The sequence below is a fragment of the Festucalex cinctus genome, chromosome 10 (genome assembly GCF_051991245.1).
Source record: "Festucalex cinctus isolate MCC-2025b chromosome 10, RoL_Fcin_1.0, whole genome shotgun sequence".
Lineage (NCBI taxonomy): Eukaryota > Metazoa > Chordata > Actinopteri > Syngnathiformes > Syngnathidae > Festucalex > Festucalex cinctus.
Genome location: NC_135420.1, coordinates 23,683,151 through 23,708,020, shown reverse-complemented (window position 1 = coordinate 23,708,020; position 24,870 = coordinate 23,683,151). Strand labels below are relative to the sequence as shown.

General features: G+C 41.2%; 2 protein-coding genes and 1 long non-coding RNA gene across 6 annotated transcripts; 2 read left to right on the top strand and 1 right to left on the bottom strand.

Moving 5' to 3' along the window:
* Positions 1-265: 265 nt before the first annotated feature.
* On the top strand, positions 266-15,898 carry slain2 (SLAIN motif family, member 2). 4 transcript variants are annotated; one of them, XM_077534358.1, is made up of 10 exons: positions 266-976; positions 3,018-3,160; positions 7,593-7,763; positions 8,140-8,313; positions 8,403-8,750; positions 9,137-9,283; positions 10,490-10,561; positions 11,649-11,687; positions 12,604-12,817; positions 15,719-15,898. In XM_077534358.1, the coding sequence occupies exons 1-10, from the start codon at positions 531-533 to the stop codon at positions 15,777-15,779; spliced, it is 1,815 nt and encodes a 604-aa protein (XP_077390484.1). In that variant the 5' UTR covers positions 266-530; the 3' UTR covers positions 15,780-15,898. The 4 variants fall into 4 exon arrangements, with proteins under 4 accessions (XP_077390484.1, XP_077390487.1, XP_077390486.1 ...); XM_077534361.1 differs by lacking the exon at positions 10,490-10,561; XM_077534360.1 differs by lacking the exon at positions 11,649-11,687.
* A 331-nt stretch (positions 15,899-16,229) lies between these two features.
* LOC144027077 (uncharacterized) lies at positions 16,230-23,850 on the bottom strand. The gene is made up of 3 exons (XR_013285367.1): positions 23,708-23,850; positions 18,980-19,153; positions 16,230-16,401 (listed from the first exon to the last, which is right to left on the bottom strand). It is a non-coding gene; the product is annotated as an uncharacterized LOC144027077 (long non-coding RNA).
* On the top strand, positions 20,514-24,853 carry slc10a4 (solute carrier family 10 member 4). Its single transcript, XM_077534363.1, has 3 exons — positions 20,514-21,144; positions 21,836-22,046; positions 23,734-24,853. Exons 1-3 carry the CDS (start codon positions 20,732-20,734, stop codon positions 24,271-24,273), a joined length of 1,164 nt encoding a protein of 387 aa, XP_077390489.1. The 5' UTR covers positions 20,514-20,731; the 3' UTR covers positions 24,274-24,853.
* The last annotated feature ends 17 nt before the right edge of the window (positions 24,854-24,870 follow it).

Here is a 24,870-nt window from a genome sequence, read left to right as displayed (position 1 = left end):
ATATTTGCATTTGTTTTATACTTATGAAATAATGCATATAGAATACATAAATGAAATCAGGTTAATTAATTTGTATGCGTGGAATTCTCGCACTGTAAAAATACGTAATACATTACGTTTTTATTTTTTACCGCTTAGGTATTGTACAGGAAAAAAAAATGTAGGCCTACAGTATTTTTCATTTAGAGACGAGTAAAAAGTTGCGCAACAGGAGCGGTTTTTTTTTTCTCCTGTCGCGAACGCGCAAATAGGTGTTGGTTTACGTGCGCGCCCCCGACCGCGGTGACGTCAGCTGCCAGAGCTTGTCTCAAACGTAGTGACGTGTGTTGTTGAAATGGCCGAGGAGGGACAATGTTAAGCTTTTTAACTCCGCCAAACAACCACCGCGGGTGAACGACGTCTCTCCGGCGGACACGAAGGACGTCGCGGACGGGGAGGGAGTTCCAAGGAACCCGACGAGCGACTCGAACAGCCCCGGACCAGCGCCTTTTCTTCCCCCGGGGAGGGGGGCGCTGAATGAGGGAGCCACCATGGAGGACATCAACTCGAACATTAACGCCGACTTGGAGGTGAGGAAGCTCCAAGATTTGGTGAAGCAGCTCGAGAAGCAGAACGAGCAGCTGCGGGGTCGCTCCATGATGATGTCGGCCCACCACAGACCCCACAGCGCCGGCTACGAGTCCTTGTCGTCGTCGGCGGCGCTGCTCTCGGGGGGAGACATGGCCGGCTTCGCCGCCGGGGCGGGGTTCGGCTACGGCGACCTGTTGGAGAACCGCCGCTGCCGGAGCCCGCGGCTCTCTTACGACGGCGTCAGCTTTAAGAGGCCGTATGAGAGCGGGGGCGCCTCGGCGGCCACCTCCGGCTCGGCCCGGAACTCGCGGTGCTCGGACGACGACGGCGAGGCGTCCATCCTGGACCAGGTGGACGTCTTGGACTTGGAGGACATGGACTGTCTGCACGAGGACGACGACAGCTGGTGAGTGAGAATGACAGCTGCCGGCTGGTGGTGGTCAGCGAACGCACCATGGGCCTGAACACCCAAACACAAGCGAGATCTGAAACCTGTTGTTTGTGGATGAGATGAGAACTGTCCAAACTTTTCCTAACGAGGTTGCATACAGAAAAGTGGAAGGATGCAATGTCACTTTGACATTTTTAAACTTTATTCAACACGCAAAATCTACCGTCCATTAATCCTATCATACCGCATGTATCGAGATACGGTATCGACACCGTTGTCATGTATACTGTACATTGTATACGCGTAACTTCAATTTAACAAGTTTCAGTTTTAACGGACAGAAAATAGCGTTCAGCTCTTTGTATGTTCGTTGTCAAAATATCTGTTAGTTCCAGAATTAGCCCCTGTTGATGTTTGTTCTGGGTTGTGCCACTGTTGTCACAGTTGTCACAGGTATACAGTAAAGACTAGAAAAATGTGTTGTTTAAACATTTTGCTTTTTGAATATACTGTACAATGTTCAATTGTTATTGTAGTTATTTTATTTTGTCTGTTGGTTGAACACCCCAGTAGGGAGCAAAAGTAAAAAGTCCAACTCAAGAATGGTAATTTGAAAATGTACCTGAGCACAGTCATTAACAAGGTATTTGTACTTAGTTACTTCTCAAGTGCAGTAAGCCATGGTTGTCGCTAGGAAGTTGTTACTGGTCCTTTAGTCTGAATGAAAATGTACCCAAATGGTTTTAACTTAAAACCAGGAAAAGAAAAGTGACATTGCAATACTGGCATAAGTTGATGTCGTCATTCAAGCAAACAAAATACTAAAGCGAGTTACTGAATGAATTATTGCTGGATTACACGTGGACATTTCTTGGCTTGTTCCTGCAGTGCTTTGGTGGATGAGAGCTGTTTTTCTGCCCGGCAGCCATGGTTACATTCCTACTCAGAATTCCCCGCAGCCAAACAAACACAAGTCAGCTGCTGGAACTGGAAAACAATACCAAAAATGTCTCCTGATCACACGATAGGTCATAATTCACCATAATAGAGAGAAATAAGGTTTTATTTTTTATTATTTGGTCATTCTGTCAAGTAACATCACTTTGTGAAAAAAGAAGACTCGTGTAGTTTTCCAAATAAATTACAAATTTGCTTGCCTATACTGACTTGCGCTTCTTCTCGCACAACTGCAATTATTCCCAGTTTTCTTGAATGTAACTTCAGGAATGTGGACGGAGATTTTTTCCTGTCGATCGCATCACAGGATGTTTATGTTATTTAGGAGATCCGATGGGGATCTTCCAACCGCGGGTGGAGTCTGTTATGATCAGAGATTACGCAGCTCCTGCCATCAATTCATGTAATCTGGGAATTAGCCTCCGATCGGATTGTGGGTCATCCCTCAAGATTCAGGATCCACTTGCTCAGAAAGTGGTGCATGAAATATCTGTCTGTTTGAGTGCGGACGATCTCGCCTTTCATCATGAGGGACTTCCTGGAATGGCTGCAAGCACAGCTGAGTTGACAGCTGCTTACTGGGATTTGCCTCAGGAGTGAAGTCGCGTCTTTCTTCTCTTCTTCTGATGTTCTGTAAAAGTGTTCCGACACTCTTTTTGTGTTGTTTGTGTTGGAAACAAGTAACAAAATAAAGGGCAATTTTATTTTTGTTCGGTGTCTTTGAAGCAGGAATCCAGGACTTTCCTATTTGGCAATGTGTCACTCGTAGATTATAAAAGCAGAAACAAGTGAACAACTGCGATATTACAGTTGCTCTGTTTATACAGTATGTGTTGCTGCTCTATGCGTGTCAAAGTAGCAGTTGGTAGCCTAACCGTAACGTCTATGTTAATTTCCATGAGCCTGTGTTATGTATGACGTTGAGTTTTATATGTTGCGTTTGTAAAGCAACCACATGATTATGCTTACATGAAACTCTGATAGCTTAATGCTAACACGCAATAAAAAGCGCCATTGATGCGATGTTGATGATGATTGTCTCCACACAGGTAATTTACCGGCATGACTCTGTCTTCAATACCGTTTTGATGTTTTTCAGGCTGTACGAGGCCAAGCTGAACAGTCCCCTGCAGAAGGCGCTGAGCCCCGTCGTGTGGTGCCGGCAGGCTCTGGACAACCCGAGTCCGGACATGGAGCTGGCCAAGCGCTCGCTCATCCACAGGCTGGACATCACCATGTCGGGTAAGTCTCAGTTGGACTTCTCGTCTCCACGCTTTGACTGCTGCTAAATATAGAGGGATATGGGTGGGGGGTGTACAGGGGGGTGCTCCCCTCCTTGTGGCTAAACTGACACTTTCCATTTTGAAAGCGGTATGCATCATGTGATGTTCTTGCTGAAGGTTGTGCAGTGGTTACAGTGGTCAAGATTGAATTTTTGCTTTGTTTTGCCAACCAAAAATTTGAGCTACAAGCGAGTTTCAGATTTGCAATGTGTATGAGGAAAAAAAAAAAAGAAAAAAGAAATGTCAAATTCACAGCACAAAAGCCAGGATGAGCGCTGAGTGCAAACAGTCTGCTGATGGATGACTAAGCGGACAAGCAACGGTCAGTGACCTCATCCTCATCCTTGTAGGTGTGGAAGTAGGATCACGTCACCCTCCAGCGGACACATCCCTCGTGCTGCCGTCGACTCCACAAAACACACACACACGCACTCTCTCGTTCACACTCGCTCACTTAAACAGGCGCCTGGAAACGCCGTTGCCAAGGAGTGCGTGTTAGCCACGGGAATGTGGACTCCGCAGGGAAGAGGCCTTCGTCACGTAACAACAGGGAGGAGACGCCTTTGAGATAATTGTGGGAGTGAGGTCGATACTTGTTTTGCTCCCCACAGCCCCTCCCTTACCTGAGTCCCTGACTGTAACATACACAAATAACTTTGAATTATTCTTTGTAATTATTTGACTTTTCAATATTCGGTTATCTTTAATTAGCATATTAGTGGACAATAAATATCACTTATTTTTTTCATATTGTGCCTGGTGGTGCAACTAGAATATTAAAATTCAAGCTCGGACTGGCACCCAAAATCCCAGTTCTCTAATTGTGTTGCTTTTCTTTTGGCAAGTGGCGGTAATGCACCAAAAGTATTTGCTAACTGGCAAAATAAAGTAGAAGAAGAAATAGTGGTCATGACAACAAACTTGCAACGTATTGCTAGTTAAAGTGAAATTCAACCTTAAACATTGATTGACAATAACATGTTATATGTGACCTCACTAGTCTGAACATGACATTCTGATTAATATTACATTTGTGGAATAAGAGTTATGAAGCAAAATCCAGCCATTTATGTCCATCTCAGGGGACGGCCATTTTGCCACTTGCTGTCAACTGAAGATGACATCACATTTACCCAGGACTCAGGCAATGACCAATCACAGCTCACCTGTTTTCTGAAGCTGTGCTGTGATTGGTTGTTGACTGAGCCCTGAGCAACTGTGATGTCATCTTCAGTCGACAGCAAGTGGCAAAATGGCCGCCCCCCTGAGATGGATAAAAACGGCTGGATTTTGCTGCTTAACTCATATTCCACTAACACAATATTAACCAGAATATCATATTTAGACTAGTGGGGCTGCATAGAACATATTATGGTCAAAAAACTTTTTTTTTTTTTTTTTTTTGACACTGCCCTTTTAAGCATACAGCTTCCTTACACCACAACAAAAATTTACAGCACCAAAAGGCGCAATAACCAACCAGAATTCTCCCTTGGACCACAAAGGCATTCTAGATTAGATAAGCTATTTTAAACTAAAAAGAAAAAAATATTTTTAAAGCAGCTTTGAATTTTATAACTTGTTAAGCCCTATGCACAACATTGACAAAATAAAATGTGTTTCCTTACAAATAAGTAGCTCGAGCCACCAAGCGTTTAAACACCGCGCTGGCCTTTCTTTTGTGTCTTAATTGTCTAACTTGACAGCAAGAGGAGCGCTGAGTGGAGCTCCTTCATCCTCCTCAGCATCAAATCCCTTCAGGCTTCTCTTGTCCTGGTGTGACGTGACCGCGTAAACAGCGATGCGCTCTCCCCCCAGAAGCGACACCGATCACGGCTGATGCGAAAAGTTCTCGGACAACTCGTCGGTTCGTATGAGGACATCAAGTCAGTCGGTCCGGCCCCATTGAACCCACGTTCCTGCATCTGTGATTCACAAACTCGTGTTAGAATTGGGGACTGAACAGTGTTGCGGGGGATAAATTCTAAACCACATTGAATTATGACATACAAAAACCATATAAAATGGTGGCTAAAATATGACGAAAGTTTCAGAAATCAGAATATGTCTAGTGGATGAGTGGTTAGCACGTCTGCCTCCCAGTTCTGAGGACTCGGGTTCGAGTCCATGCTCCAGCATGTTCTCCCCGTGCCTGCGTGTGTCTTCTCCGGCTACTCCGGTCTCCTCCCACATTCCAAAGACATGCTTGGGAGGTTAATTGGGCGCTCCAAATTGTCCCTAGGTGTGCTTGTGAGTGTGGATGGTTGTTCGTCTCTGTGTGCCCTGCGATTGGCTGGCAACCAGTCCAGGGTGTACCCCGCTTACTGCCCAAAGCCAGCTGAGATAGGCTCCAGCACCCCCCGCGACCCTTGTGAGGAATAAGCGGTCAAGAAAATGGATGGATGGATGGATGAATTTGACTATCCGTTGTGTTCTAGTTTCTTGCACAGGAAGTCTTGTGTCACATGACTTAATGACGACACGCAATAACAACAAGAAGAAGGCGGCCCTTGGTTGAGCAAGGGGCTAAATTTGGCAATAGAGTGAACACACTGAAAAGGGGACACTTTATTCCGACAATGGGGAATTAAAAATTGAAAGTCTTCTAATGATGTTAAAGCTGCTCGAGGGGACAAGTGGGCCCTCACAATCGTTTTCATGGCGAATCCTCGATGTAGACAAAAGGCATTTGGCAATGTAACATAGTTGTTGTTTTTTTTGTTGTTTTTTTGTTGTTGTTTTTTTGAGGTGGGTGACATAATATTGACTGAAAGATTGACACATTTTATTCATGTTATGTTCAGTGACAGTTATTTTTGGAGTGCCTGATTAACACGGAGTTTTCTTATTTAGGCTGATTCCAATATATTGCCGAATAAAATTTTGTGAACCTATTAATCGGCCATTTTATCCATTTAAAAAATATGTAATGAATAAAATGTTTTGGTACCTTTAAGCTTGCAGCAGTGTTTGACAGTTTTCCAGTACATTGCTCCTTAGTATACGTTTATCTTTACAACAGAGAGTAGAATTGGCAAAAATCAAAAAAATTTTGTTACACATTAATCACAAAGTGAACATTTTTGAATTTGTCAAACAAACATTGACTCATTCACTCCCAGCCATTTTCACTAAAGCAAGCCCCTTCGTTCTGCTTTACTGGATTTTGACTCATTTTGCAAGGCCCGCAGAATATTGTTCTATTGCTATAAAAACATGGAACCTACCAAAAGAAAGACCTACTTTTTCATCAAGAAGAAAAAGTATGTTTCTTTTCCCGTTTCGCAGCAATTAGCTAAGCTTCATCATTATTCAAAAATCTGTTTAAAACACTGGAGAAAAGAGCTTGTTGCAACATGGCTCTGGTTGATCACTTATACTCTGCTGCCACCTGCTGGCCGTTTTTTGCAATAACTACCATTGTTCTAAGCGACCTCTTCAAGTCATAGGCTGCATCAAGGCTGCATCAAAGCCTTCTCTATGCTCTAGCATTAAAAAAAAAAAAAAATGTATAAAAACGTGTTTGGGACCATGGCAATATTTATAATAGAGTGATTTTATACGTTTTTGGGAGCAAATGAGTTAAACATGTTTTATATCTTAAGGTTTTTGTTAATAGAGTCACTTTTCCCCATTGTCATTTGCTTTTTCTCTTCATCGGGGGAAAAATAGATTCAAATCTAAATTTTTTGGGGGGTGGAAAATACGGTATTTCATATTTAATTTTAATCCATGAATTCCCTTGTATTATGTCATCAAAATAGGAATATTGGCATTCAGTCAAAATAACTGTTCAATTTCAGGTATTTGGGCGTGGGTCCTTTGAGACTTTTATTTTTTTGTGTGTCCTCTAAACTTTTTTTTAATTTTTTTTTTTAATTCTTTTAACACATTCCCCAGGGTGCTACCGAGTAAATTTCAACTGCTTGTACTTGTAATTACTATTTGAGGAAATGATCTCTCATGATGGTGTGTACGCGAGCACAAGAACAGGATGAGCCCGCGTAGTGCGGAACCCGACCTTAGGACGTGAGCGCTCACACTCGCCTGCATTGTGCTCCCGCTTGAATGCACCCTATTGAGCGGTGCTCGCCATACGCTTTAATACACCCCGCAGCGGACTGCAGAGCGACTGTGAGCCAACACTGTCAGCGTTGTTGCCATCCGCAGACTTTGAATAGCTTCCACTTGCCGTAAGATGTTGGCGTGTGTCTGTGGAATTTCGTCTGTTTGCAAGTCGAGGCCATTTTCTGTACAGTGAAATCTTCAGAGACGATCGTCTCACATCACTTTGAGGAAACGAAAAGCCTGTCATTCACAGTTCTAACAAAATGCCGTCCCTGCCAGTTTAAGTTCATTTAAGTTAAGTAAGTGCGTGTTTATGCTTGCAGCTAACAAGCGGCGCAGCCTGTACGGGAGCTGCTACAACCAACAGGCGAGCTACGGGAGCTCGTACAGCCCCAACGCCGCCAACAGTCCCTACGGCAGCGGCTTCAGCTCGCCCTCGTCCACGCCCAGCAAGGTGCCCATCGTCAGGCAGCAGCTGATGCCCGTCAACGCAGGTGCGAACACAGGATGAAATGTCGTCAAGTTTGGGGTTTACATGGCGCAGTTTGGTTAGCAATGGTCGATGAACGATAAACCTTCCATGAATAACTAACTTGAAACACAAACCTTGTCTTGAAACCCCATTTTGAATCCATCATATGAATCTTCAAGGAAAACCTAATTTGAAACCCTAATCTTGTCTTAGAACCCCATTTTTAAACCCTAAGCCTGTCTTCAAACCTTACTTTGGAACCATAAGCCTTCGATGAATACCTAGCTTGAAACCTGAACCCTGCTAGAAACCCCATTTCAAACCCTCATTTTGGAACCCTAACCCTTTCTCGATAACCCAATAATGAAAGCTTTTAGTAAAAAGTATTTCCTCGGCAGCGCACCAGCGCAACACGGCGAGCGAAAGGAACCCGCCGGCCGTCAGCCCGCAGTCGTCGGTGGACAGCGAGCTGAGCACGTCCGAGATGGACGAAGACTCGGTGGGCTCTTCCACGACATACAAGCTCAACAACGTCAACGACGTCCAGATTCTGGCACGCATGCAGGAAGAGAGTGAGTGGCATTTCCTTTCTGCTATAACTAAACTTGAAATCCGCCAAAGATTCAGGTAAGTAACACTGTTTTTGTGCGCGGGCGATCAGGTCTGCGGCAGGACTACGCCGCCTCGGCCTCCCGGCGCAGCTCAGGCTCGTCCTGTCACTCGCTACGTCGCAGCACTTTCAGCGACCAGGAGTTGGATGCGCACAGCCTGGAGGACGAGGAGGAGGCGGCGCACCCGGCCTTCCACCTGCCTGCCAGCCGCTTCAGCCCCTCGCCCCGGCACTCGCCGCGCGCCTCCCCGCGCAACTCGCCGCGCTCACGCTCCCCGGCCCGCTCGGTCGACTACGGCCACGGCCGCGGCTCGCCCCAGCCCGCCATCAGCCGCCTCCAGCAGCCGCGACACTCGCTGCAGGGACACGACACGCCGACCAACGTGGTCAAGAACGAAGGTGAGCACAATAAAGGGGTTGGCAACTATTTTTTATTTTTTATTTTATTTTTTCGCCAAGGGCGTGACCAGTGCCAATTTTAATCCAACAATATAATTTTTTTTATAAACAGTAAAAATCGTATGATTTTTTTTGTTTTGTTTTTGCTGCTATTTTTTATTTTTATTTTATTACACATTCACAAATTACAACTTGAGACAAAAACAATAACATGACCCAAAAATTTGGCAAACAATTGGTCAATTTTTGTCCATTTTTATGTCTGTTATAAAGCTAAACTAATTTTTATTTAGACAAATTCACAAATTACAACTTGAGAAAAAAACAATAACGTTTGGTTAAAGAGTTGTGTACTACTACGGCATCGTCTTCTTCTTCTTGTGCAGAAAAGCTGCGTCGTAGTCTCCCCAACCTCACGCGTTCCAGCGCAGCGCCCCCACCAGGCCCGGAGCCGGTCAAGAACAGTCGAAGCTGCGAGTCCAACCTGCAGCTGCCAAATGGAGGATCGCCCAGACATCAGAGCCAATCAGCTCGTGAGTACCAACACATACACATACACGCGCACGCGCAAAACGCCTGCATGTTTGCGTTAACTCTTTTCTGGCAAACTTTCTTTTTTTTTGAACACCTTCCTTGCCACCGCGGGCAATATGATCTAGAGTGGACATAAAAATTCACATGAAGAAGAGATTTACAACTGACTCAGTAAGCTACAGTAAATATTTGCGTTTTTGTGGAGATACGGAATATATGTCTGAGTTTTGTTACATTGTCTGTTAATTTAAATATTTGTTACTTAAAGAGTTATAACACCATCACTAGCAATGCTCTTAATTAACTTGTCCATGGCATTTTACATCATGTGTTAGCGGTAAGATAGCAGACAGTCCAAAGGCAAAGCTAACCCTATACAACATGCACAAAGTGTAATTTTTATTGTTTTATGATTAGTTTGACAAGAAGTCTTAGCTAGGAGTGTCAATAAACCGTTTGAAGGCTCTTTTTTTAAATTATTATTTTAAAGATTTGGAGTAGGAAATGAGTGAATGATACTTTACACATTTTCACATCTGTCAGTCCCCCCCCAAAAAAAGCTTGTAAAAAGTGAACTTAGCAAAACCCTACACCGGATTTGAGTTCTCGTTTGTACTTCTGCTGTCTTTTTTTTTTTTTTTTTTTCATCAGTGAGGTTCCCCCCCCCCCCCCCCCCTTTTTTTTTGATGCACTTGGTGAGATTACGCGATCCCCTCACAAGAGCCTGTACTATCCATTTGATGTAATCCTTAAATGTGGGATGAAGTTAATGTTAACTCCTCTAAATCCCAAAGTCTTTAATCCATCTGTCTGTTACAAGTGGCACGGTACAGGGGTCCGAGAGCAAGCTGCACTTTGATTAAACATGCTTTGATTTTTTTTCTTTTCTTCTTTTTTACACTAAACTTCATCTTTATCAAAATCCTTCCTGTGGAAAGCCATTTGCGCACTTATTCCTTACCCTTGAGATGCTTTTGAAGGAAATGGAATACAGTAATTGCTGAAATGTGGTTCCATCCCTTCCTTGGCTTTGGCATGTGGCGCTGACTCCCCTTCCCACTCCCACTGACTGCTGACTGGAGCTACTGGCTGGCAATTTAGTTCAGCTGCAGCGCCCTCTAGCGGCATGCGACCGCACCGCAATGCAAGGCCTCTTTGCGTTGTCGTGACGGTGTGTGTGTGTGTATATGTGTGTGTGTCCACAGCAGCGCCTCAGCTCCCGAGACACTCCACTCCCAAAAGCAAACAGCAACTCCAAAATCCAAGGGCCCGGCAAGGTAACAAAAAGGCCCAAAGCAATTCGGACGCTTGCTGACGTCCGCTTTGTCATTCAATACTGAGGGGATGTTGGAGTTGTGCAGTATAATTACATGAAGGCGATAAAGAGGAAGGGGTGACGGACTAAACTGCTTGTGTCAGTCAGTAGACCACAGACCTCTGCCAAGGCCAAATTTGTAACAAATCAACAACAGTCAACAAATGGCACACCTTTTCAAGAAAAAGCATGTATCTATTCCAAATTTGGGGTATTTTCTACATGAAAATAATGTAACTGTGTTGCCGAAAATAATATATTTTTAGCATTTTTTTATTTTCAAATATTCTGTATTTTTTTTTCTTTTTTTTTTTTTTTTTTGAAAATGTAAAAACAAATTGAAACCGATATTGAAAACTCAAAATGTATTTATTTTTGTCTCATTTCATTTTTGTCCCTTTTAGTGTGTTTAAAAAAAATAATTATTTGTCAATACATGCTTTTTATTGAGCAAACATAATATCACTAAAAACATGCATCTCTAAATTATTATTATTATTATTATTTAATATATATATATCTTAAAAAAAAAGTGTTTCAAATATTTAAAAATAAATAAAAATTTGCAAATACTTGCTTTTTGTTTGATTAAAAATAATGTAACTGGCCAAAAAAAAAAGAACAAAATGTGTTAATGATTAAAACAAATCACCAAATGTGAAAGTATATTACTTATTTTATTTATTTTTTGACATGACATTAGTTTTTCCTTCTGTTTTGTTAGAAGAAGTAGAAGACGTTCAAAATTTTCTAGTGTCATTATGGGGGAATATTTAACACTCGTGCCACAAAAAACATTTTCAAAAAGCTGGTTGCAATTGGGCGTGGATGCCACAAGATGGCAGCAAAGTACTTAAAACAGAACCAGGTTGTTTGGGTTACGTGACACCCGTCGTGGAATTTACTAGTTGCGTTTTTTAACTAACCAATCAAACTTATGCTATAAAGTGTGTTTTGGATAAATAACGCGACCGAATCACGCAAACTTTGAACCCAAACCTAAAAGGCTTGTTTGTGTTTGTGTTTGTTGTTGTGTTGTCTTTGTCCAGTCCCCCTCTCCTGTTGCTTTGGCGACGAAGGTGACTTCAGTGAGTATTTCACTGACGGCTTGCCACTCTTGTTGTCATCATTGTTGTTATTGTCGTGGCTCCTCAGCGTGTTTTGTTCATCTCATACTGTTGACGCGTCACAAAAAGTAGCCCTCCACCCGTAAAGTAGAACCGTTTTCACACCAGTAGGTAGTACAAGGTACTCATTAATAGTCGCGAAATACCTGCTTAGAAATGACTAAAAAAAAAAAAAAAGTCATATGCTAACGTTAACTTACCTTTACGCACATTGTTCTGCGGTCTTTCTGTGATGCCCAAAAATGGGCATCAGTCTGCTTAGAGACATACAAAATCCATCACGTCAACATTCCTATTAAGCCAATGTTGTGGCGCCACCTTGTGGCATCTCTGGGCTATGTGGCATGAACACAGAAAACTTGCAACAACCAAGGCAGTACTGTGCAGTGGGAAGAGGCAGCTTTGATTGGATCACGTAGTGAATATTATCATTGTCGATTCATGCATTATTCACCCCAATAGTGACTAAAGGGAGGGAAAATCTCCTTGGAAGAGGTCATCATGATAGCTAAATGAATGGATAATTTATCTGTTCTGCAAGGGTAAATAAATTGCCATCTATAGTGACTCATAAAAAGTCATTAATGAATGGAAAGAACAACAAAAATACACAAATCCAAAAATTGGCAGATTTTTATAGCTTTAATATTGGCCATTTAATCGACTGGATATGGATAATGTAAGCGATGTATATTGCAGGTCTTTTCCTGGTGCTTTTGTCATGTGTAAACATTGTCAAGTGGTGGACGTGGTTGTTGAAGACATCCTTCATGCTTGACTCTCAGTTTCCCAACATTGCTCATTTTCATGCTAACGTTAGCATCGTTGCTGTTGTTGCATCATCACGTTTGAGTCTTGCCGTTTTCCTCGCCGTCAGTTCCGCCATCCAGCAAGCTGCGGACGCCGGCCGCGCCCTCGCCCCTGGCCTTGAGGCAACCCGTCAAGGCCACCGCCAACCCCGCCGGCTGCACCACCACCACGCCCGGACGCTCTCTGGTTCCGCCCCGCAGCGGCCTGCCTCGCCCCAGCGCCCCGGCAGGAGGCGGCGGCATCCCTCTGCCTCGCAGCAAGCTGGCACAGCCTGTACGCAGGTAGGAACATGGTGGCTCACCTGTGATTAAAGTCCTTAAAAAAAATAAAATAAAAAAAGACCATGTATAGTAAGCCAGTTTTTTTTGTTTTTGTTTTTTTTAAGAGATCATATATAGTATGTTTTTTGTTTGTTTGGTTTCTTTTAAAAACAACCATGTATACTAACCCCGGGTTTTCACTGGATGCGGTTGCGGTGCGGTTGTGGTGCGGTCCGGCGACGCAAGCAATTAGATTCCATTCATTCGAATGGTGCAGTTTACACCGCTTGCGGGTGCGTTGCGTGTCGACTGCGGAAGGCTTGCGGCGTGCCGCAAGCCTTCCGCAAGGATAGCCTATTTTCTATTTTTGCCGGACGCCGCAGCGGTAGGCCTCCGGCAAATGGCAAGCTAGCACAAAACACATCGAGCGGGACAGGAAGACCGAGGCAGTTTCAAAATAAATTTCCGGTTACATTTCAGAATAAAACACTCGCCAGCTCCTATTTCGCAAGTTTTTCAGCAAAACGTGACGTGGGCGTCGCCGGGCCATGTGCTCATTCACGGTTTAGACACCAGCGAACATGGACGAGGAGAGGTTTGTATTGGAGGTGGAAAACCACAAAATAATATATGACACGGCACATCCGCTTTATAAGGACTGTAATGTATTGTGAGTTTGATGTTCGCGATTGCTTGTTGTGCCCGTCTCGCTTGCCGTACTGAGCGGCAGCCGGACGCGGAAGACAGAAATAAAGAGTGGACCCGCACTGACCCGACTCTCGTTATTAATATACTTTACAAGGACAACCAAAAAAAGGATGCTGCATGGAATCTCATAGCAGAAGAAGAAGAAAATGTTAAATAAAAAGAAGTCCACCTCTCGTTGTGAAATGCCACATGATCGCGCGCGCGCGCGGTCCCGCGAGACACGTTGGGAAGTGGGCGGCGACGGAGCTGCCGGACCGCAGCTGTGCGGAGCCGGTGTGGATTGACAAAAAAATTGACCCGTCCGGAGCACGCAGTCAAGACGCACCGCACCGCAACCGCACCGCAACCGCATCCAGTGAAAACCCGGGGTAAGGCAATTTTAAAAAAGAAGAAAAAAAAGACCAATTTTTTATTTATTTATTTATTTATTTATTTTAAAGCAGCCATGTATAGTAAGACTTTTTTTTGTTAAAAGACAACCTTGTGTATATATAGTAAAGCGTTAAAAATGACCATGTATAGTAAGGCGTTTTTTTTTTTTTTAAGAGACCATATATAGTATGTTTTTTGTTTGTTTGGTTTCTTTTAAAAACAACCATGTATACTAAGGCAATTTAAAAAAAGAAGAAAAAAAAAAGACCAATTTTTTATTTATTTATTTATTTTTTTTAAAGCAGCCATGTATAGTAAGACTTTTTTTTGTTAAAAGACAACCTTGTGTATATATAGTAAAGCGTTAAAAATGGCCATGTATAGTTAGGCGTTTTTTTTTAAGAGACCATATATAGTATGTTTTTTGTTTGTTTGGTTTCTTTTAAAAACAACCATGTATAGTAAGACTTTTTTTTTTTTTTTTTATGTTAAAAGACAACCTTGTGTATATATAGTAAAGGGTTAAAAATGACCATGTATAGTAAGGCGTTTTTTTTTTTTTTTAAGAGACCATATATAGTATGTTTTTTGTTTGTTTGGTTTCTTTTAAAAACAACCATGTATAGTAAGGCAATTTAAAAAAGAAGAAAAAAAAAGACCCCATTTTTTTTTTTTTTAAAGCAACCATGTATAGTAAGACTTTTTTTTTTTTTTTTTTATGTTAAAAGACAACCTTGTGTATATATAGTAAAGCGTTAAAAATGACCATGTTGTATAGTAAGGCGTTTTTTTTTTTTAAGAGACCATATATAGTATGTTTTTTGTTTGTTTGGTTTCTTTTAAAAACAACCATGTATAGTAAGGCAATTTAAAAAAAAATTAATAATAATTTATTTTTTTTAAAGCAACCATGTATAGTAAGACTTTTTTTTTTTTTTTTTTGTTAAAAGACAACCTTATGTATATATAGTAAAGCGTTAAAAATGACCATGTATCGTAAGGCGTTTTTTTTTTAAGAGACCATATATAGTATGTTTTTTGTTTGTTTGGTTTCTTTTAAAAACAACCATGTAGTAAGGCAATTTAAAAAAGAAGGAAAAAAAAGACCTTTTTTTTTTTTTAAAGCAACCATGTATAGTAAGACTTTTTTTTTTTTTTTTTGTTAAAAGACAATCTTGTGTATATATAGTAAAGTGTTAAAAATGACCATGTATAGTAAGGCGTTTTTTTTTAAGAAACCATATATAGTATGTTTTTTGTTTGTTTGGTTTCTTTTAAAAACAACCATGTAGTAAGGCAATTTAAAAAAGAAGAAAAAAAAAAGACCAATTTTTTTTTTATTTTAAAGCAACCATGTATAGTAAGACTTTTTTTTTTTTTTTTTTTGTTAAAAGACAACCTTGTGTATATATAATAAAGCGTTAAAAATGACCATGTATAGTAAGGCGTTATTTTTTATTTTATTTTTAAAAACAACCATGTATAGTAAGGCATTATTCATTTTTTTAAACGACCACATATAGTAAGGCATTTTTTAAAAGATGACCATGTATTTATTGTAAGGCATTTTTTTCCATCCATGTATAGTAAAACATTTTAAAAATATGACCATGTATCATAAGGCGTCTTTAAAAAAAACACACACAAAAAAAGCCTTTTTTTTTTTTTTTTTGAAGCAACCATGTATAGTTTGAAGTTGTTAAAGTGATTTATATGAAATAAATAAATTTTATTTCAGTTGATTTTATAGCAGACAGTGGCTGTACTTTTTTTTTTTTTTTTTGCCACTAAAGTATGTGGGTTAACAAGTGCTAACATGACCCTTGTGGTTTTTTTTTCCAGAAGTCTCCCTGCTCCTCGCATCTACAGCGGCACCAGAGACAACCTGAGGGAAAGCTACTAGCGGCTTGCCCAGCAGAGGGCGCTCTACTCAAACTGTCAATCACGCGAGAACTCCCACCGCATGGCACTTTATCGACCTTGATGACTCAACAGTCACCATGTCACAGGAATATTTCAATAAAAACAAAACAAAAAAAACAAAAAAGATACATACACAATTCACAAGAGGAGAGAGGCCTGAGAGAACGCCAAAGAACAAAAACTCCGCCTTCTCCGCCATGGACGTCACAACACTCATTTTGACCCCTGGCGGTTGTTTATACACCCTCGCCACCTTCAATACATGTCAGCGAGAAACCTCAACGATGACGTCAGTGTGCAACCGCCGCCATGATGACATCGGCCAAAAAAAAAAACACTTCAATATATGGCACTAGTGTGTGGTGGACATAATAAAAACAATCTTTCCTCATGTAAAAAAAAAAAAAAAAAAAAAAAAAAAGCACCCAGAGAGAATGCACAAATTTATTTATGAAAATGATTGAAAAGGATCCTCCGTTGTTTTGACGCTGCTGGTGTTCCTCTTGAGGGAAGCCATTTTGTTTTCAGCGATGACACAGGCAGGTGGAATGACTTCATGTGCTGCGTTCAAGGAAACTGGGAAGTCTCAAACTCCTCACCTCCTAAACATACAAAGATCAGAAAGCAGTCGTGTCAATTAAAACTTTTTGATGGCATTTGATGGTGTTACAGAAAGAGCACAAAAATTCACGAATATGTCCAAACAACGGAGGGCCCTTTAAAGATGCCATTTGTCCATATCAGTATTTTTTTTTTTTAATACATTTTCTAATGTACGTTTGAACCTCAATTTGCATCGCTAACGCTCCAAAGCATTTTTTACGTTTCCAAAGCCTCTACTTGAGATTTAATATTATTATTATTATTTTTATTATTATTTTTTTTATTATTTTTTTTTATCTTGAAGTGCTTTGATTCTTTCGGTTTCGTTGAGGTCTGAACTGACAATGAGTTGACGATAAGGTACGCCGGCACGGACAGCCCGACTCGGATTTTCCTCCCTTTCAGCCATGACCGCCTTGATTGTTTTGCTGACGCTGGCTATGGTCGGCCATTTTAGCGGGCCAAAAAAAGTGCAAGTTCGTTAGCTTTTTAGCCAATGAACATGAAAAGGGGACATGTTATGGAATTATTATTATTATTTTTTTTAATGGCTTGTATATAAAAAAATTAGCCTTTGGAGTGCCTGCCCGCTCATCAAGTAATGAAGTGCTGCCTCCACAAGGGAAAACACAATCCATTTGTTTTAATGGACAATGTCTTTTTTTTTTTTTTTCTCCCCCACATTGGGTTTAAGTAGTCGCCGCTTACCTTGCTGCAACCCCCTAATCCCACCCAGGTTGTCATGGTAACAAAAAAAAAAAGGTGGGGTGAGCATGGGCTCATTTGCATGAGATGACACAAGATCAAAGTGTGATGCTGTCAATCTCAATCCTTAGGATGTTTTTGACTAAAGCATGACACATGGTATTAAGACACCTGGGAACTTTTTAAAACAAAAACAAAAATCCCCAGTAATTCTCAATGTGTCATCCATGCTTTAAAAAAAAAAAAAAAAAAGAGAATTATCCAAATGATGTTTGTGTGCCAGTGTTGGTACTCGTTGGTATGGTGGCTCGTTTATAAACTAGTGCCTCTGATTTTAAAGTCTCTGTTTTTATTATTATTATTAGAATTTTTGGTGCCAATTAATGCTTTTGCAAAGCTTTTATTAATTTGCCTGCTTGCCTATTTTTGTAATGGAAATGAATTACTTTTATTATTGTAAAATTGCTTTGAGGAAGACAAAAAAAGTTTGACGACACGCCTTCATATTTATATCTAATTGTGTAAATTAAAAGTTATTTATTACAAAGAGAGAAGAGGTGCCTCGGACAGAAAGCTGGACAGAATGTTGCAAAAACAAACAAAAACAAGACCAACAAGAGCAACCACACTTTTTGTGTGACCATTTCTTTCTTTTGTTTTTGTTATTTGACCTTTTTTTTTTAAAAGCCACAAACATGACATGACAAAAGTTTTTTTCCCCTGTGTAGTCATATTTCAAATAAAAGCTCAAAAATCGATACAAACTTGTTCTCCTGTTTTGTTCTATCACCACATTGCAAAATGCAAATAATTCAAAACATAGTGCTTTGGCCTGTCTATAGTCTTTGATTTAGTGGATTCATTTTATTTTATTTTTTTTAACCTGATTACTGTTATTAACCAGTGATTGGTGTTTGTTTGGTACTTTGTATTCAAATAGTGATGAAAAAAAAAAAGGGGGGGGGGGGTGGGGTGGGGGCGGGGCGGCTGATGTACTATGTGGGGGGGACTGATGTTGTACTATGTTACCGGTTCGGTCATTGTTTTTCATAGTAATAACTAGAGCTGTCAAATGATTACATTTTTTAATCTGATTAATCACATCTTAGAATTTGATTAATCACGATTAATCACCTAATTAAAAAAGCTTTTTATCAACATTTTTTGCCTGACAAATTTAAAAAGCACCTGTTATGCGTTAATTCTTTCTTCAAATTTTTTTTTAAGTTTGATAGTTTGACATGAACAAATATTCTAAACGTCATACGTAAACATTTATTAAATGTTTTACTTTATTGCATGCAGTTGTTTACGGCTCAAACACAACCTGCGCTACTTTTAACGTAACCATGCGCTGTCATCATCTGTGATCAAAATTAATAGTGTGATTATAGTGAAAATAGTTGTCGATGAATTTGATAATGGATTACTTGTCGATTACTCAATGTAGTCTTTCGGAAACCTTTTTACAGACCAAAAAAAAAGTTGCAATTAACACTATTTTTCAAAATGGTTCCTCCTCCGTTCGCAGAAATATTATTGTTGTTGTTATTAAAAAAAAGGTCCGACAATGTGAGCACATCTGCCGCCAGCGTCGCTTGCAGATTGGCATCAGCTCAAAATTGTCTCATTCATCAGACTTTATTTGAATATGTGCTCGCCCGCTCGCTCTGTCTTGCTCGCTCTCTTATATTGCAGCCATGACATCATCCGAACATAAAAAAAAAAAAATGTAATTTCAACGTGTCAAGGTGGACCAGCACAAAGTGGAACGTGACGACGGCAAGACCACCGGATGACATTTATGGGATAACGTTGACATTTTGGTGCAACTCGTCCTTTTTCGCAAACAAACATTGTTTCATGACACACCTGGAGCCGGCCATTCGTTTCCCGGCTGCGTTGGAAGAGGCTGACGAGTGTCCTGAGTCATCCTCCTCTTCCTCCTCCTCCTCTTCGTCGTCTTCCCGTCCTCTCCTGGCGAGACGTGGCTGCTTTTATTTCCTGTGCGCGATGTCAGCGGCCGATAGCGCACGAGGCCGCCGTCTGCGGACACACAAAACAAAAACCAACACGTCAGACGCGCACCAACTCCGATGAGAGGCTGAGATTTCGCCGCTGGTTTTTGTCAACATCAAAGACGATTTGGTCTTTGATGAAACCTACCAAACGTCGTTGAGTCTTTGAAGAGCGTCACCTACGCCTTTTTTTTGTAAACATCAAAGCAAATTTAAATATTCAATTAACCTTTGAAATTTTCGTTAACATCAAAGACAGTTTAGTTTTCATTGAACCTGTTCTGCAAACATCAAAGACCGTCTTTGATGGACCTTGAGCGTGTCTTTGCAAGTTTTGTTTTGAATGTTAAATCAGCTTTTAAAAAAAACAAAAACAAAAAAAACAATGTCTTTGATGTTTTTGAGTAATGTCTACAAGGTTTGTTGACGACTAAATTTTCCCGATTTTGACGTTGATATTTGCAAAAAGGTCGGTTTATGAAAAATACATTCATAATGTCCGCCAAAGACAAAATTGTCTTTCATAAAATGTCTTTTGATGTTTACGAAAACCTTTGTTCACAAAAACATTTGATCAAATGTAATCTTTACAACATCAACGTTGAAGATTGGAATTCATCTTTGATGTTTGGCAAAACATCACAAGTTAATCTTAGACTGACGTGTCTTTGAAGTTTATGGAAATCTTTACGAAAAAATGTTCTGTACACATCAAAGACAATGTACAGTCGTATTTACCTTTTCTGAACATCAAAGACAATTCAGTCATTGATGAACGTCTGTTTTGCTATTTTGTTTTACAATCTTCGGTGAAAGTTTTTGTAAACATCAAACCAATTTAGTATTTAAGAACCTCACGTTTTTCAAAAACATCACCTTTTTTCCATTAAAAAAAAAAAATGGTTAAGAATTTTGAGTCTTCATTGACTAGAGCTTTTGATAAACATCAAAGACAATCTAAGGAAGACAGCTTACTCTTCATGGAACATTCCAAACACATTTTTTTTTTTCAATAAACAGACTACATCTTTCATAAACATTTTACAGACGTTTTAGCAAACATCCAAGACAACGTCAGAAAAATGTACATCCTTGTGTACAGCAGGGAAACATTGTATATTGTATCTATTAAACTACTCCTTTATTCGTTTTTATAATATTGTGTGTAAACAATTAGTGAATTCTGGACCATCTTTTGTATGCTAACTGTTCTCTTCCGGGTTTTTTCCCCAGCAATAAAAATGCTCATGTTGATGCGTACTGGTGCGTAAAATGCGCACATGCTTTTTTATACGACGCAAACGTGAAGCATGGAGGTCAACAAAAGCGAATTTGGTTTTTACAGCCCGGACGGTGCAATTTAAATAAAGAACAGACGCGTCTGGTCTTTTCCCGTCAACTTGGATGACGCTCAATCTGGCACAGCAACGTTTACGTGACGTCCCTCGGGTGCGCACGCGCGCGCGCATCCATGCTATAAAAGCGGGCTCCGGGACTCCAGGGCTCGGTCCTCGGTTGTCGCGCGGCGCGGACGCCCGGCATGGTACCGCCGCGTCCCCTCCTCCCTACCCGTGCGTAAAACCAGGAGCGACTCGGGCGCCGCGCCATGGCCAACTCCAGCGCACCGGCCGGCGGCTTGGAGCTGACGGTGGGCTCGCCCCCGTCCGAGTCCCCCGCCGGCGCCGCCGCCGACGTCCTCCGCCTGGTTCCCGCCTTCTGGGACTCCCCGCTGAGCCACGGCATCAACGTGTTCGTGGGTCTGGTGTTGTGCTTCACCATGCTGGGGCTGGGCTGCACGGTGGACGTGAGCCAGCTGGGCGAGCACATCCGGCGGCCGGTCGGCGTCCTGCTGGCCGTCGTGTGCCAGTTCGTCATCATGCCCCTGGTCGCCTTCCTGCTGGCGCTCGCCTTCTCCCTGGACGACGTGGCCGCCATGGCCGTGCTGCTGTGCGGATGCTGCCCCGGGGGGAACTTGTCCAACATCATGTCGCTGCTGGTGCACGGGGAGATGAACCTCAGGTAGGCTTTGAAAACTTAATTGTCCCCACTTTTGTTGTTTCGATATATAAGTCACTTTTACGAAAAAAAAAACAAACAAACAAAAAAAAAAAAATCGTCTATCGTTGACTTTTGTTGCTTTTTTTTTTTTTTTGCTGTAGTAACTATAGAGACTCTAACTACTGGACACAAATTAATTTCATAGAAAATTTACAATTATTACTTAAAAAAAACAAAATACATATGCATATATATATATATTTGGATTTTTTTTATATATATGACCAGCAAAAATGCATTTTTAAATAGCTAATATCAGTCGATTAAATGGTCCATCTGATTTATTAATTAATTACCAGCAGACTTCAGACACAGCACCGCTTGAGTGAAATAAAAATAATAAAACTGAAGCAGTTGCCCTTGCATGTGGGCAAGGAGAGCCTCTTTAAAAAAAAAAAAAAAACTCACTGGGTGTTAATTATTCACGGATTTAATCTTTTCATGTGCTGGCCCGGTTCCCATCCCCCGCAAAAAAAAAAAAAAAGAAAAAAAAAAAAAAAAAAAAAAAGAAAAAAAAAAAAAAAAAAAAAAAAAAAGAGTGGTCCCACTACTCTACTTGATTGAATTTTCTTAATCGCGCAAACTTGGCGTGTGCCAAAAGCAAAAAGTGGTCCATGTAGCAAAGTTGACGGTGGGTTCCCCCTGCCAACAGCATCATCATGACCATCTCGTCGACGCTGCTGGCGCTGGTGCTGATGCCGCTGTGCCTGTGGATCTACAGCCGCGCGTGGATCAACACGCCCGTGGTCGACCTCATGCCCTTCGGCGCCATCATCCTGACGCTGTGCAGCACGCTCATCCCCATCGGCCTCGGCGTCATGCTACGCTACCGCTACACGCGCGTGGCCGACACCGTCTTGAAGGTAAAAGCCGTGCCTGAGTCGACATTTGTGCGATATCCCGAATTGCTGTGATGTCGATATAGAGATCCATAATTAGTATTATTTTTTATTTAACTGCTGGATTAAAATATTGGTCGAACATAAGTAGGGAGAGTTTTGCTAATTTGAAGAAAAACACCATTCAGGCAATGGGAATATTTGGCCGGCTAACGCCATGCTTGCAACAAACGACAACTAGCTTAGCGCTAGCTAGGAATGAGACTAATAGCAACATAAATGGATTTAAAATGGCACCAAAGAGGGTGAAAACATATTTTGTTGTGCTGTTGACCAAAGTATGGCACAGGATCCTCAAGGTTTGCATTAACGTACCAGCGTGTGCTACACTTCGATATGTTTGAAGGAGATAAGTAAATATGGCTTTGTAAATATATGGTCAAGATAAGTGCACTTATGGTAACATTATGACCAAATTAAATTTTCATTTGCTGGACTTGTTGTCGTGTTTTTCGGCAAAAGTACATTAAGTAAGCCATTCAAGTTGATTCCATCAATAGGTGGCAAATGCCAATACGATAAGTCCAAGCTATAAGAATAATAACAATAATAATAATAATAATAATAGTAATTGTAGTAATAATAATAATAATATTAATGTATTCATAATTTATTATTATTTTAAAATGTATTAATTTATTATATTGTGTTATAAAGCTGCCGAAATTTGCTTACATTTTTACTATTTTTTTTTTCACAATCAATTTGACGCACAACAAAAATGAAAATGAAAACGGAGTTAAAACTCTAGCAAGAACTTGAACAAAATGCAACATAAATCTGGAAAACTGAATTTTCAAGTTCACATATAATAATTTTACTTATATGTAAAAAAAAAATGTGTCTGTCAGAAAATGTTCCTTTTTTTAAAAAAAAAGTTCAAAACATTCTTTACCTCCCACATTTTAAATACATATTTGCTCTAGCTTCAAAACAGTTTTAATGTGAAAATAAAATTACATGTTGCAAAATAACTTAGCTTAAATGGAGCCATTTTCAGCAGTAAAAAGTAAATATTTTGTCTATAATTAATGTGGTATCTTCATTATTTTTCATGTACAACTAATACCTTTTAAAAGTAATTTTTCTACTTGCAGTTGACTGACGATGACATCACCTGTGCTGAGGAAGTAGATAACGACCAATCATGGCTCAGTTTACTGACCAACCCCAGAAAACACTTGAGCCATGATTGGCCATTACCTACTTCCTCAGCACAGGTGATGTCATCATCAGTCGACAGCAAGTTGAAAAATTACTTTTTAAAAGTATTAATTGAATATGAAAAATAATGAAGTTATCAAATTCATTCTGGACAAAATATTAACTTTTCATTGCTGAAAATTGTTCAATGAGTCAAGTATAACTTTAAAATTTACGCATGCCCAAATTTATGAACGGTTTAAAAGTGGAATATCAGTCCATTTCAATGCGGAATAACATCAAAACAAGGTGGCCACTACATTTCCGCAACATCATTTTCAGTGGCGCCATCCAGTGGGCCAGCACAGAAATGTCAAGTTGCATACTGCAACTTTAATAACAGCTCAATTTGAATATTTTGCAAACGTAATCATCTTTCAAGTCGTTTTCCGCATTGAGTTGACGTCGTTTTAATAGCATACCTGACGGCGCGCCGGTGTCTCCTCAGGCGTCGCTGTGGTCTCTGCTCATCACGCTGGTGCTGCTCTTCATCCTGACGGCGGCCATGCTGGGCCCCGAGCTGCTGTCGGCCATCCCGCCGTCCGTGTACGCGGTGGCCCTGCTGATGCCCATGTGCGGCTACGCGGCGGGCTACGGCCTGGCCGTGCTGTTCCACCTGCCGCCCAACAGCCGGCGCGCCGTCTCGCTGGAGACGGGCTGCCAGAACGTGCAGCTGTGCACCGCCATCCTCAAGCTGGCCTTCCCGCCGCAGCTGATGGGCGGCATGTACATGTTCCCGCTGCTCTACGCGCTCTTCCAGGCGGCCGAGGCGGGCGTCTTCATCCTGGCGTACCGCACGTACCGCAAGCGGGTGCTGGGCAAGGAGGAGCCGCCGGTGCGGCGGGACGGCGAAGACACGGACATCACGTACCAGCGCTTCCGGGACGACGACGACGACGACTTTGACGCGTCGTACGGGGCGGTGACGGTGAGCGACCCCAACAGTATCATGCTGGACCCCTGCCCGCCGGACCCGACTCCTGTGTGACAAACACAAAGTTAGTGCGATGTACGCGAAAGAAAAGAATACAAGACAGGCTGATGCATGGGGAGGCCTCAATAATCAGTGTACAGTACAGTACTTCCATTTTCAATTGGCAATCGCACATTAAAACAAAAACTTGTATGACACATGGTATGTTTAACTGTTAAAAAACAACATCATCATCATGCGTGAAAACATCAGTCTGTGAAAGTAACAATCAGCCATTTTGTGTGTGTATGTGAACAGATGAATAGAGGTGACAAATCCAGGTCCAGAAAGTAAAAACCCTGCCACTTTTTGGTTTTAGCCCTGGGTGTTAACTAGATAGCTAGCTAGCTCCCATGGTGCTCGTTTACCTGCTAAAGATCTAGATAGCTAGCTAGCTACCTATCTAGCTCCCATGGTGCTTCGTTGTCGCTCCCATGGTGCTTGTTTACCTGCTTTAGCCCTTGCTTAGCTAGCTAGTACAAGGGGCTAAAGCCAAACTGTGGCAGGGTATTTACTTTCTGGACCTGGATTTGCCACCTCTACGAGATGTACAATGTGTATATGAAAAGAAATGTGTGGAGGAAATTAAATATGTGCAAATGTACAATCTCT

What these genes read in the sequence shown, in the direction of transcription:
- slain2 (XM_077534358.1), top strand. Translation starts at nt 531, where the DNA reads ATGGAGGACATCAACTCGAACATTAACGCCGACTTGGAGGTGAGGAAG. An exon ending in GCTGATGCCCGTCAACGCAG is followed by an intron (nt 7,764 to 8,139) that starts GTGCGAACACAG and finishes TTTCCTCGGCAG; the next exon opens with CGCACCAGCGCAACACGGCG. An exon ending in ACATCAGAGCCAATCAGCTC is followed by an intron (nt 9,284 to 10,489) that starts GTGAGTACCAAC and finishes GTGTGTCCACAG; the next exon opens with CAGCGCCTCAGCTCCCGAGA.
- slc10a4 (XM_077534363.1), top strand. Translation starts at nt 20,732, where the DNA reads ATGGCCAACTCCAGCGCACCGGCCGGCGGCTTGGAGCTGACGGTGGGC. An exon ending in CACGGGGAGATGAACCTCAG is followed by an intron (nt 21,145 to 21,835) that starts GTAGGCTTTGAA and finishes CCCTGCCAACAG; the next exon opens with CATCATCATGACCATCTCGT. An exon ending in TGGCCGACACCGTCTTGAAG is followed by an intron (nt 22,047 to 23,733) that starts GTAAAAGCCGTG and finishes GTGTCTCCTCAG; the next exon opens with GCGTCGCTGTGGTCTCTGCT.